Source organism: Alternaria rosae (genome assembly GCF_020736505.1).
Source record: "Alternaria rosae strain MPI-PUGE-AT-0040 chromosome Unknown BKA58scaffold_10, whole genome shotgun sequence".
Taxonomy (NCBI): Eukaryota; Fungi; Ascomycota; class Dothideomycetes; order Pleosporales; family Pleosporaceae; genus Alternaria; species Alternaria rosae.
Genome location: NW_025763579.1, coordinates 1,210,662 through 1,223,766, shown reverse-complemented (window position 1 = coordinate 1,223,766; position 13,105 = coordinate 1,210,662). Strand labels below are relative to the sequence as shown.

At 53.8% G+C, this 13,105-nt stretch overlaps 4 protein-coding genes across 4 annotated transcripts; 1 reads left to right on the top strand and 3 right to left on the bottom strand.

The window, feature by feature from the left end:
• Window positions 1-713: 713 nt before the first annotated feature.
• On the bottom strand, window positions 714-2,048 carry BKA58DRAFT_443834 (uncharacterized protein; the record flags this gene model as incomplete). Its single annotated transcript, XM_046174012.1, has 1 exon — window positions 714-2,048. The coding sequence occupies one exon, from the start codon at window positions 2,046-2,048 to the stop codon at window positions 714-716; it is 1,335 nt and encodes a 444-aa protein (XP_046021492.1).
• A 4,491-nt stretch (window positions 2,049-6,539) lies between these two features.
• On the bottom strand, window positions 6,540-7,850 carry BKA58DRAFT_443833 (uncharacterized protein; the record flags this gene model as incomplete). Its single annotated transcript, XM_046174011.1, has 2 exons — window positions 6,540-6,717; window positions 6,772-7,850. 2 exons carry the CDS (start codon window positions 7,848-7,850, stop codon window positions 6,540-6,542), a joined length of 1,257 nt encoding a protein of 418 aa, XP_046021491.1.
• Window positions 7,851-9,199: 1,349 nt separating this feature from the next.
• On the top strand, window positions 9,200-10,244 carry BKA58DRAFT_405501 (uncharacterized protein; the record flags this gene model as incomplete). The annotated part of the gene is made up of 3 exons (XM_046171905.1): window positions 9,200-9,312; window positions 9,398-9,510; window positions 9,784-10,244. The coding sequence occupies 3 exons, from the start codon at window positions 9,200-9,202 to the stop codon at window positions 10,242-10,244; spliced, it is 687 nt and encodes a 228-aa protein (XP_046021490.1).
• A 1,269-nt stretch (window positions 10,245-11,513) lies between these two features.
• BKA58DRAFT_45288 (uncharacterized protein) lies at window positions 11,514-12,519 on the bottom strand. Its single transcript, XM_046174436.1, has 2 exons — window positions 12,202-12,519; window positions 11,514-12,153 (listed from the first exon to the last, which is right to left on the bottom strand). Exons 1-2 carry the CDS (start codon window positions 12,301-12,303, stop codon window positions 11,641-11,643), a joined length of 615 nt encoding a protein of 204 aa, XP_046021489.1. The 5' UTR covers window positions 12,304-12,519; the 3' UTR covers window positions 11,514-11,640.
• Between the last annotated feature and the right edge of the window lie 586 nt (window positions 12,520-13,105).

The following is a 13,105-nucleotide window of genomic DNA, read 5'->3' as shown; positions in this document are numbered from 1 at the left end:
CGCATCTCGTTGGCTACATCGGAAAGAAAGCCTGCTGGCTGTCGAAGATTCAAAGTTTGGGTGACGCCGGCTGCTCTCGGTCCCTTGAGTCACGACCTAGTGCGACGCGAAACTTGACCCCTTCGACTCCACTCCAGCATACTCAACCATCTCTGAACGACATCGTCGCCCTTTCGGAATGCGCATAGTCACCCGGAACTTCTTCTTTGTTCTCATGCACTATCGCGGCGAGGTAGCTGCCTGGAGGACGACACGTGGTCGGCCTAACCAAGCGATGGAGGATCACTCCACGGCTCCACTCCGCCGGCGCCGGTATGACGTTCCCAACGACAACTGATCAAGACATACAACAACACCAAGACTTTTCATCGCAAACGTATCCCAAACAAAAATAAGGCGATAGAACAAAAGACACGGGCTTATACAAGGAGCGGCTGTGCATGGTTGGTTTACAGATTGCGTTAACGTTATGGGCAACATAGGAAATGGCACTAACGAAGCGTGCCGAGCATGGTGTGGGTGTGACAGTTTACAACATAGGAGAAAAGCGTAGCGCTACATTTATTGAGGATAACCCTTACCCTTCGTCGAACCGATAACCAAAGGAGAGAAACCAGGTCATCACAATAAGGAAAAAGAGATGGTCTTGGTGTCTTTGTTGCTTGCAAGAATGTTTTGGGCCGGGGTCATGGTCCCTTCTTTCAAAGAGCCTTTCAGGTGGCCCAACCGGACATGTTGCTCAATTCGACTTCCTGGTGTCTGCGCGTGGGCCTAGAAGCGGACGAACGACGGACAAGCGGACTATCGGCAGCAAGCTCAGGATGATATTTCCTGTAATGCTTGAGTCGAGCATCCTGTCGCCTGAACTCCTTGGCACATGTGTCGTCCCCGCACACATACCGGCTGCCCGTTCCATGAACTAATCTCCTATGTCTTCCGAGGTTGCCTCTTGAATACAGACCGGTGAACGACTGCTTGCAGTCGACGACTTCGCAGTACATTACCTCCGGAGTGTGGGTCGGTGGAGGACCGGATGAGGACGCGTTGGACAGAGAAGAGCGCGTGGAATGAGATCTTTGCATTGGAATGTCCAGGCCTAAATCCCACTGAGAAGAGCCTTGCGTGGTCGAGGGGGTCTCGAAAGGAGTCGCAGATCTTTCGATATCAATTTGGATAGGGCGAGTGTAGTAGGGCAGATTGTAAGGTGGGATCTGGTCGGCATCGGCATATTGTGGGTAATTCGCGCCTGGACGCTCAGTGACGACGCTGTTCTCCATGTTTTCACTGACATAGTCCGTTGTCGAAAGCGCCATATATGGAGTCTCTTGCAAATCTGGCCCTGGTGCTCCTTCAAGAAAGACTGGCTCGTAGCACACATCGACTGGGTGGTAAAATGACCACGGCTCCTGTTGAAGGTCCGCGTTAGAGAGGGTCGTGTCGGACTGCCTAGGACCAAGCGGATGAGGGTTGTGGTGAACAGTACCACAGCTAGAATAGCTCGACAGTATCGTGTTCTGGAACGTCTGGCCGTCAACGACAGCCTTCGCTTGCTGGAGGTGATCAGAGTTCTGCGCGGACGAGCCCGCAAGAGAAGTGAAAGCGTTACTCGATATATTTCGATTCTCGGAGTGGTTGTTCACCGTAAGCACGGAGGCGCCGCCCTGTTCGAGAGGATATCTTTGATCGGCATGCCAATCACCCGGAGCACCAAATGCGTTGATCTGGTAGTTCGACGCATCTTGAACAATTGCCGAGTTTGGGTATCGTTCGTCCCACGACTGCCCCTGCTGCGGACTCCCTTCCGGGTGCGGCCACATGTGTGGCTGGTACTGTCCTAAGATACCAGGATCCATGGAGGATAAAGCCGGCTGGTAAGAGTGCTGCGGATTGTAGGACTGGAGAGGCTGGTCGGCGATGTTGTCTTGGGGTGCAAAATCATGACTACTAGCATGTAAATTCCAGGATCTCTCGCTATCATCGACGTCTGGGTGTCCATAATAAGGCCGCCTCGCATGTGGAGAGCGCCGATACTGCTCATGTGAACCCATCTTGTTTCAAACTTTTGTCAAGGTGGTGGAATCCAAGAGGAGGTTGCCACAGCACGTTTGCAGATCTGCCCAAGGGGTTGTTATCCGCCGGACTCACGCACGAGGGGTGAGTGGGTGTGTGGTGTTCGATTTCTACCGACAAGGATTGACGGGTTGTAATGCGAGTTGGGGGCCAGTGCAATTGTCAAGCCGCTTGCTTGATGTTGCAGGGCGCGAGAAGAAGACACTAGTCCGATGAGCAATTGGAGATGAAGAGATCAGGGTGTGACGAAGTACCGAACACGTCCAATGATGTCGATGTCGTAATGCCAGGTCCAGAGCCTCGTCCGCTTCACGTTGTGTGGTCGTTAGGTCTGTGCACGGCGGCGATGGGCACGGGTTCGAGTCGTTCAATAAAGAGGAGGTATAAGAGAAGGTGTGTGGTTGTTTGTTTTAGGCCTCGCTGTGTCGGAGCCGTCGTCGTCGAAGCTGATGAGCCTGAAGAAGGTGACGAGCAAGTAGAGGGGCAGCGGGAAAGCCCTTCGCAATACGGCCGGTCCCTCGGAGAGCTTTGCGTGTTGAGGTCTCTATTCCTCAAGCCCAAGACTCCGCTCAGCAACGGTATGGTTGCTCGTTGCTTGCAGCAACCTTTATCTCGGACCCCAGGATGATCGACAGGTATGGCAAGCGAAGCGCGTGGGCTTGCAGTTGAACGAAGGCTTGCAAGAGGAGGAGGGTGAAGAGGAGCTGTGGTATCTGGCGACAGTCGTATATGAAGGGGGCATATGGATGATATGTGCTTGGGTCTTGTGCCTGCTGGAGGACTACCGTACGACGATCGGACACGCTATGCAGTTAGCCCAAGATGTACATCAAGCCGAGTCATGAATGGGTAAGTCGCTGATATGGATAACGCAAAACGTCTCTAGCGGAACGAAACAGTCCTCCAGAGGCTTGATCTGGCTCTGCGACACCATGTATATGGCCAGAGTGTAAGATGTGGGTCCGACGTCCGTTGTCAATTGTATGCCTGTTTGCCTGTTCCGACAAGGAAGGATGGCGTGCGCTAGCTTCTGGTATACTGAGTAACTACCCCTGGAGCTTTCAGCGAGATCGTCCAATCCATTGCGACAAGTCGATCAACCACAGCGACGTGGTGATGAGTGGTCGTGAGGCCTGGAGCCTTGCCCTTCGTATCGGATTTGACCGGCGCCTTCCGCACCGGGGCGCCTTCAACAGTCATGTGTGCGAGGCACATGTACCAGATTGACGATGATAAAAGCAGCGACAGCAGGGCTGTTCACGTACACAAAGGCCCGCAGCGAGGCCGACTGCTAGGTTGAACCAGACGGCGCGAAAGACTGGATTCACAACGTCGGGCCCCTAGGCTTTTTGATCCGCGTAGATTTTCGGACGTCATCCAGCGCCGATATGGGGAAGGGTGCGAGGGTGCATACACGGCTTGCAGCAGCTCACCTTTGCGTCTATACGCACCCCTCGGTGCGGCACATGAACCCGCATATTGTACGGGCCCCTACCTGCCAGAGTACCGATTGCCGCTCTCAATGGAGACAAAAAAAAGGTCAACTGCGATGACTACACACGTTATTCTATGCTGGCGACCGAATACATTCAATATTGCCCGGGAAGCTGTCTTTTGAGCGGGTCGATTTGCCTACGAATCTCAAGATTGACTGTGGATACCAAGCGCTGTGGCGTTGGAGACCGTCGGTTCGGGGCTGGTCTGCCGCCAGGCCACCACACCCACCTCTCAGACTGGCACGCGTTGCGCGCAACGTGCAGAGCATGATTCCTACACACCATTGGACAGGAAAGCTTCTTCTGGTAGCAGATAGAGGGGGTGCAGGCTCAGTTGAGCAGTGCTATCACACCCAGCGTTCAATCTGTGAGATGTGAGCGTTGCCAAAACGAAAAACGACCGCCTGCCGCCTGTGCTCAGCTGCAGACGCACCCAACACTCATTGCTGGACAAACGGGCCAACAACGACTGCCATTCATTAACATAGAATGCCGTGTCACCATGTGAGCTGAGCATGCTAATGCAAGTAGGACTTGGCGCCTGGCAAATACAATGGAACAATAGCTAGCCAGCAAACATTGTGGTTGAGCTTTCCTGGACACATAGGGCGTCTCTACGATGCTTCCGCTCCCTGCGATGCTGCCCAAGTGACCTCGGAAGCTATATTTCCACTGCTTAGGCTATATCCACGAGAACTTGCTCCATGGCAGGTCATCGCTCCTGCGAACTGGGTGTTGAGTCCAACAAGCGAAAACGTCATGCAGTTGCCTCGGCCCCGCATGCAGCTACGAGTGTGCACACAGTGCGTTTCCATCGCGCCATCTTCAAAGTGGGAATTAAGCGTGGATAGCGCCCGGGCCTATCTCTGTGCCCCGTTTATCATCACGTGATGAGGCTCTGCGCGTACCAATAGGAAGACGGTATACTACCACCTCCGTGAAGAGCTCAGGCATCTCATTATAGCGTTGGATTTCTGTGGGCAGGCGGGCCGGTGCGACACGGCTTCGGCACAATTGGAAATAGACCACCCGGTGACTGTTACTTTGCCCCGCGCATTCCAAGGTTTGCAGCCCAGTAGTCCACCGCGCGAGACTGGGTGGACATTGCCACTCTAGCCACATCAACGGATGAGGCCTTGCCTTCGTCGTCAAGCCGCTGGCGCATAGCATCCGCGCCCCTGTGCAGCCCATCCTGTTGTGGCATGACGATCACAGCTCCGGAGAGATCACCATCATTGTCCTTCAATCTTTGGCGCGAGAACTTCCCAGATTCCTGACCAGCATACCAAAGCGCTCTACTGAACCCATCTGAGGAATTCATCTACAATGATTGGAGGAGTCAGGTTCCCAGTCTCCGAAACGCAGACTGCATAGCCTTCTACTGCTAACGTACGGCGCCTGTCCAGCTGGGAGGGCTGGCATAGGGCAGCACTACTACTGCTCAGGTGCTTTGGCGAGACTTTCCGTCACACTAACTCCAGGATCACTTGCCATATCTGTGGTAGCTTCTACTGCAAGGTGAAGGAATACGCCCCGTTGCAGGGATACTCCGCTCTAGAGGGCTGGCTATTTATCCGGTGCAAATCATGAGAATCCGCCCTCCTGCACATTCCATCCAATTTGAAGGGTACCATTCACTAGAAAGGGTGGTGATGCGGGATTCTACCTCGCCCTGCATGCGCGCAAAGTCGCTTGATACAGAACCACGGAATCGAGATCTCCGCAGCGTCCTTGCCAAATAGGATGACTCTACTTGTGTAGCTACTAGCTCCGAGATCTGTCAGCCGCGAAGCTTGGTAACAAGCCCAAACAGCCATCTTGCATATGCTATGATCGGCGTCCGCCCTCCCTCCTGGACGATCCATTACACATCACGCGTGTTCGAAGTATCGACTCTATGACTCCGCCTGCGCGGCGGTGAAAGCTTCACATGTGGCATGTGCGTATCATCCGCTATGGTGATCGCTGGTGATTTGGAAGCGGTGGATGCGTTGGCATCATCAGTACGAAGCGCGACGGTTATTTTAGTACTCATCCTTCTGACAGCTCCCCGTCCCATGGAATGGGGAATGTGTCAGCCTCAAGAGCCGGCTCAGGCTTGCCCATCAGCAGCCTATCGGACCAACTGTGTATACCATTAATCAAGTACGGGTACTTTGCCGGACCGACTGAACTCAAATCACTAGGGGGACTCGAAAGCATACCTATCGGAGCCCAGTGAGACGGTCTACAGTATACATGTGATCTGTCGTTTCCGCCCTCTTCAGCGTCCACGGCCACGGATACAACGGCACCGCAGCGCAAGTGGCCAATGGCAGTCATCCGATGCGCCCCTAGTACCGAAAGATGACAAAACGGCGAAGCTTTGTTGGTCTCACTGGCTTTGCTGGGATCATGGGGCTGGACGGGCGAGGGTCTGCAAGCGCCGCCACGTGGGACTGCCAGACGTTAGCAACATTGCTAGGTGCTACGCGGAGCTGCTTTAACACCTGCATCTGGTACCCGACATGGCAGATGGGGCGCCTAATCGAGCTCACGCCATTTTTCATTATGTTGGCTTTAACCGCACTGGTTGATATCTCCGCAGAGCCGCATGCCTCTTCAGTCGTCATCTCCGTAGTCTGACTTGGCCTGCCCCAGATCTTGGAATACTAGGTATGGGGCTCCTACCAGGCTCCTTCCGGGCAGGTCAGATTCTGATGTCATTGTGACCACATGATTGGTTAGGTACATCCTGAGTTACATCGTGATCATTACACTTCTAGTTATGAAGTCGAAGACGCGCTTTTGCGCTAGTATACATTGAGAGCGCTCCAGCGCAGTAAGAGAACAACTAGTGCGCCCCGAGGAGAGAAAAGAGAAGATGCCGCAAGCAGCTATTCATACCACCAGGGTGGGAGAGACCCCAGCTCTCGATCTGCACTGCAAGATATCCATCGTTGCAGTCGATCATTATCGCAGCGATTGGCGCCACTATTTCGCTCGCTTCTTGGGCATTGCGTCCAGCATACGGTGCTTCTTCCATTCGTGTTTACGGGTCGCATCCGCCCGCTTGTAAGCCCGTTTGCAAACGCGGCATGTGGACCTGACGGCGAGGGCGAGTGGGCCATGGAAGGCAATGTTATGCCGTCGCAGGTTGCCTTTCCGATACCTGTAGTCAAGTCAATACCTACGCATGAGCGAGTTCCGAGAGGGCAAAGCTTACCTGCCACGAAATGATTTGCCGCACTTATCACAGTGCGCTAGAGCAGAATCGTCCTCGTTTTGTTCCGGCGCCTCGCAAAATTGAGGGTCTTGATGGTCTTCCAGTTCAATGTAGTTGGTCGACGGTCTCTGAATTCTTCCGAAGCGATCGGCGTACTCTAGGGATCCCGGTTGGTCAGCCGCAGATTCCGGATGTTTGATGTCTTTATCCCTGGTAGTATGTCGTTCATATCCACCACAAAATTGCCATTCCTGGTCATCAGAGCGTTCGTAAGTACCGAAGCGAAGACCAGTTGCGTCATGCCGATGCGAACGAAGCTCTAGCAAGGAGTGGCCTGACAAAATTGGTGATGAGAAAACGGGAATATATGACTCAGTGTTCGTAAGATCGAACAATGTCGGAGATTGCAGATAATCATCCTGCCGAACTTCGAAGCGTTTTGCTTGTTGGTGTGCGTCATCGCGGAAAGACTCCACGGGACTTGCTACCAACAGCATAGGAAGACTGGCATGCGAATGATTACTCCAGTCTGTGTCCATCTGAATTGAATTTGGCCAATAGATATCGCTGGGCGGGCAACCTTCAAGTGGCGATACAATACTAGCCGTACGATCGGGATTTAAATGGAGCTGAGCGGTGCAAATGCCGTTGATGTTGGGTGTGACAGGCGATACGGGCGACGAAGACGACGACGACGACGACGACGACTTGTGAGATTGCCTCCCACTGGTCATACTGGGTGCTGGAGCAAAGTGGTACTGGGTGTTCAAGTTCCAGAGTAACATTGTCGCTTCGGCAATTAGGGGTGGCTGTGGCGCGGCGGCCGCACCGCACTCATCGCTCTCGCTCAAATCTGAGTATAACGCGTGACTCATTTCAAGGTCGAGAGAATCGTCGTTGATTTGCTCTTCGAGGCCTCCTAGCTCAGCAAACGCATGATCCCCTTCAAGCTCTGGGGCGAGCATAAGCCTGTCTGAAAGTTCGTGGAGCGGCGTTGCAGGAAGTTCATGTCCGTACGAATATCCATAAGGTGGAGGAGCCTCCTCTTGAACGACTTCCGCATCCTGTCGGGGATCCATCCGGCAAGTTCGTACCGAGAGCCGACGGAGCTTTCGTAAGAACGTTCGGCACCTGAAGACTGTGGTACTACTACGGGAAGGCGAGTAGTCCCCGCTAGGGTCCCTTGAATGACTAGGGATCGATGAGCCTTTGGCGTCGTTGACTGGCACAGCGGTGGTTGAGCGGGTGCAAGCACATGAACATGTGCTTGGCGTCGTCGTCTTGTCAGCCAAACTATGCCGAGATGTCGAGATGCTGGAACTCAATCAGTACAGCGCACCTCAGCTGGAACAATAGCCAATGAAGGGATCTCGGACTCACGTACGTAATGTTCCAGCGACGCTTCGTCTCGATGTGAATGAGCATATTCGGAACGCGGGGGCTTTCTCGAAATTATGTGGCAAAGAGCCTCCGCAGTACTGAAGGACTTTATCGACTCCAAGTGCATGCAGACGTCATGGCCAGGAGGAACTATGTAAGTTCCTTGAGGACTGCTGACTGCCAACAGGACCGCGCGTTATGAGCCGGCGGCGCGACGAATGCCTCCAACCCGGAAGCTCGATTCTAGCGGAGGGACCATTCGAGAGCCCGATACACCATGATGCTGGCAGCGGTCTCGATCTCGAAACATAAAAAGAAGGCGAGAAGTTCGGAGGACTCTGCGTCGCACTAAGAAACCCTGAACTGTACTGTATGTGCGCGAGCATGTGGACAACTCAAGCAAGGGCTGAGACTAGAGCGCGCTCTAGCTCCAATACTATCGGCATCGAGGTATTGGGTACAGATGAAACGTTCATCTATCCTTGTTGCCTGAGGTCTTTGGATGTCTCGGGCCGTCCAGCTGGCGGAGATCCATTGGCTACGTCGACGAGCCTACACATGGCAAGAAAAAGGGCGATGCCAATCATTGGTTCCGATGTGGAGGAATAGGATTGTCGGTCAAAGTCGAAAAGGGCTTTGCCTTCACCGTAATGCAAAACAAGAGGCGGGCAGCAAGCATGACGCTAAATCTCGGAAAGTGAAGCGGGGCTATCCCTGGACACCGGCGGCGGGCAATAGAGCATGCGTCTCGGAAGAAGTGTGCCAACTGCTTTGGCATGTTGTTCGCTGGCGAATTTGAGAGTCCAGGAGGAACATGCTGTGTTGTGAGCCCGTTTCCATGGCGGGCGTGGGGGTTGATTGGTCGTCGAAAGCGAGTCGGCAAAGATGCGGCTCTTGTCGGTAGAACAACGAAAGATACGATCGAGACTGTGGAAGTGCAAACTTCGTCAAGAAAGTTAGAGGCATAGCTTCAGATATATCCACCTGATGCTCGGCCTTCGAAACTATTCTCTTGCAACAGCACAGCCGCAGAGATGGGGCCGACGGAATGCCAACTCAAGAAAATATTACAGGGCAGGAACTCTCAGAATCTGCCTTGGGAATCTGCCTCGAGGGAGAGAGTCTGAGCCACATTGAGGGTGCTGTAGCGACCGCGGACCGGTGAGTTTACCGGCTTTGATAATCGCCAGGCAAGCCTGTAGTCTCAACAGATCTCAGACATCGGGGATACGTACTACACGCTCAGTCACCAGTCACGCCGACTCATCAGGCCCCCAGCGAACCAGCATCTTTCCAAATCGCGCACTTTGGGTATTGGTCGAGACGCCAATCATCGAAGCGGCGCTTCACGAAACTTCCGTGTGTGCTCCAAGCGCCACGTCGTGCTCAACACCAAGCATGAACGGCTGGGCCAAATGGCGAGGGCACGAGTCAGCTGGAAGGAGGCAGACGGCACGAGCGTACCCCCCCTCTAGTTGCAGCCCATGACAAGACCTAGAGCGATCAGTGCGGTATGCATCTAACTGCACGGTAGTGATTCCCCCGTCCGCATGCAGGAAAGCCAACCCGAATCGAGCTTCAGCCCTAACGCCATCTAGGCAATGCTCAGGTGGTATCTTACGCATGTTGTAGGCGGCCGCCAGATGTCCTCCATTGCTGCCCGACTGCACACTGTTAGCGCGCGAAGTCCTCCGAATCGAAGGGTGAAGCAAAGCTCGCAAAAGATGCCGAAACGAAGACGAGATCGCGAGGGCTCCTTTGCTACGACGTCCCAGCCCTGGCACGTCAAAAGCGGGGGAACACGCTTGACGCGCGCTAGTGCGATGCGTTCCGTGCCAATCGCTTGCCAAGCACGTCAAGATCACGTCACTACCCGCGCCCGTCTCATGTCGAGTCAGCCGAAGCCGACGCCAGCGCAACAATCTTGTTCAACAATGCTTTTGTGCGGATGCACTGCGCGATCATCATGCAGAGGTGTCGGAACTAGCCGACAGGCTTATCAGAGCTTGGAATCAACTATCACGACCAATCAGTGCAATCGCACCCTCAACCCGGATATTGGGCCGGCCCACCGTACACCGTACGACATCTGACGGTGATCTAATAGGCACGACCCTGCTTGCGCAGGTGTAACTCCAACTAGAGCCGCATGGAATGAGTCGTGGCCTGCAGCTTGCGCCTCGTTCTGGTGAACCGTCCTCCCACCGCAGGATCCACATCGCAGCATCCACCGTGCCCTTCGTGAGCCCTCCGTGCGCCCTCAATCACCCTCCCTTGGATGCCAATGACTGGTAATCTCCATCGCACGACGCATTCTCCGACTGGCATTAAGCGTCCATAGTATATGTGCCCTTCTCTCACTCGGGTCCCGTTGCCTTGTAGCCTCAGAGCCGCATGGAATCTTGATTGGGCTTACGGCCAAGTCCCCCACTTTGCTCACTGCGTGGCATGCCTCCATCTTGACAGCGACTGGCCCCGCTCTATTGCTTCTGATCGGTAAGAGCGATGCATGCAAAAAGTTGAGGCACTCACCTGCCGACAGATTAGAAGAATGCTCCGCAACTATAGCACGAAAGAACCCTGCGGTATGATCGTCGCAGTGCAGGACAACGACACGGATGTCTACGGACATAAACCTCCTTGGTCAATCGCAATAACTTCAAATGAAACGTGAGATGAGCTGGACGAGTCCTCAACTTCTGCACGCGCGTCACATCGACGCCTTCATGGAGGACTGTACTTCATTGCATAAGCGCCTGAGTCCTTCGACAATCAACTGGCTCTTGGAGCTCCAACACACGACAGTCCTCATCTCCTAATATTGAGACCAAGCCCAGATGGGCAATATGTTTCACTTCTCCATGCATGCGTTTCCGGTCACCGAGTCCTGCTCGGCGACTAAATTCCGGTGAGTGTAAGCGACGTTGTCAAGAGCTAGGTCGGCATTCCGGTGAGCAGCAAGCGTGTCAACCTCACGGACGGGCAACTTTGTGAGCAGTATGCGGCTCAACGGAAGCTCGGAAGTGGTTCAGGATGGAGATGGGAACGCAAGAACACCACCACATTCAAGGCGGGAAGAGGAGAAATCGAAGTTCACCTTGAGGGAATTTAAATCAAGAATGCATACCAAACTCCAAACTACCTGCTTGCTAATACGCTGCAAAAAACCGTGTATAGGGTATAACGAAACAACGACTGTGCCAGACAGTCTAGACGAAAAGATAGGCAGCAGCTGAAAGTAAGAAAGTGTAGCAGCCAACGAGGCTGGAGGGAAAATCCTCCAACATCATCATGCGTAAGAAGTAATACATCAAGCGCCAGCATAGTAGGCTGAGGTGAATCCAAAGATGACTGCCGAAAAGATAGACGCCTGGGGCTGGAACCTCAGCCGGCCCCCCAGTGCCCTCAACAACCATAGACATAAATATAAGGAAACCAGTTCTCTTCTCATCCCATATCATACCGTCGTGCTGTCATTTATTGCGATAGTCAGTTACTTTCGTAATATTGTTGCTGTCCACGTTGATGGGCATATGGCCTGTACTCCTCATATACTTCATCCTTATCGTACACCGCTCCGTCCCGTCTGATGTAGCCAATGGCTTCGTAGGGCCCGGAGCGCTGTTGCGCAGTCTGAATCGGATGAGCACCGCCACTGGGAGACTGGTACGGATACTGTCCCTGCTCCGGTTGCGTACGGTGACCTGTCGAGGAAGACGCGTGAGGCGGCGGCGACGAGTAAAAGTCGCTCTCGGATGATTGGTAAGGGAATACAGGCAAGTGAGAGGACGAGTGGCCCGTCTCAAACTGATGTGGGGTGGTATAGGCGCGAGCTTGCTGAACTTGGGGTCTTGGAGCAGGAGGTGCGGTGTACGCAGCGTAGTCGTTTGCCGCGCCGTTCGGGTACAATGGGCGAGACACTCGTGCGTAGACAGAATCGTTGTTTGGGTCGTAGCTATTGCTTTGTGTAGATGAGGTAGACGCGCCTCCTCTCCAAGTAGACTGCGTCTTGTCAGCGGCGAGCTTCAATAGACAGTCAAACTATCTTACGTTCGTGTGCGAGTGATTGCAAGAACTGCTGTTACCTCCACCGCCGCCATTGTAGCCTGATCCGCCAGAGCTACCGCCTGGGCGATACTGTGAGCCGCTCATCTTGTCTTGAGTAGACTAGTGAGATGTGAAGAGGCTGTGTGCAGCGAGTGACTCCTGAAAGCGGAGTCAAGGAAAGGAAGGGATAGCCTAGATCACAAGAAAGCGGCTGAAGAATGTGATTAGATACAAGGGCGTGTGATACGTCGATGGCTTTTGGCCTAGTCACTTGATGCGGGATCAGGTTGATGTTAAACGAAGACGGATGAAGAAAGGGCCTGATGGTCAGTTGAGGTGTGAGCATGGAAAGCGGAAGACAATGAATGATTGTGGGCGCAGAGGCGATTTAAGAAGAGAGGGACATATCCAGTAGTCCTTCCATCATTCACCTCAATCCTCGCGGACCCTGTTGTTGCCCCAGGCATCCAGGCACCATGCGCCCTGTGCCCCCGAAGCATGCGGGCCGCCTCCAGAAGGGGCGTGTGCCATACATTTTCTAGCTTTCGTTCTCTAGGACTTGTTCAATCGAACCACTGGCGGTCTGACTCACGATAGACAGCGGGTCTCGTCCCGCGGGAACGCTATAGTGGAGGCATGAGTTCTCCAGGAAGGGAGTCGGCCCTTTTGGTGTCGCGCCAGTCAGGGTAGATGCCGATATGTGGCAAATCGAATCGAGACAATTCTTTGCGCACATGAGTAGTCTGCGCATGCGGGAAGGGCGTAGGCAGACTTGTTGGCTAGGAGATTTATCTGATTGGTCAGGCGCCCATTGGCCCGCCTTCACTTGTAACACGCTTGCACAATAGGTAAATTTCATCCGTGATGCTTGCAAAGCTTTCTCGAAACTCGGCAGCGTGCTGATGGA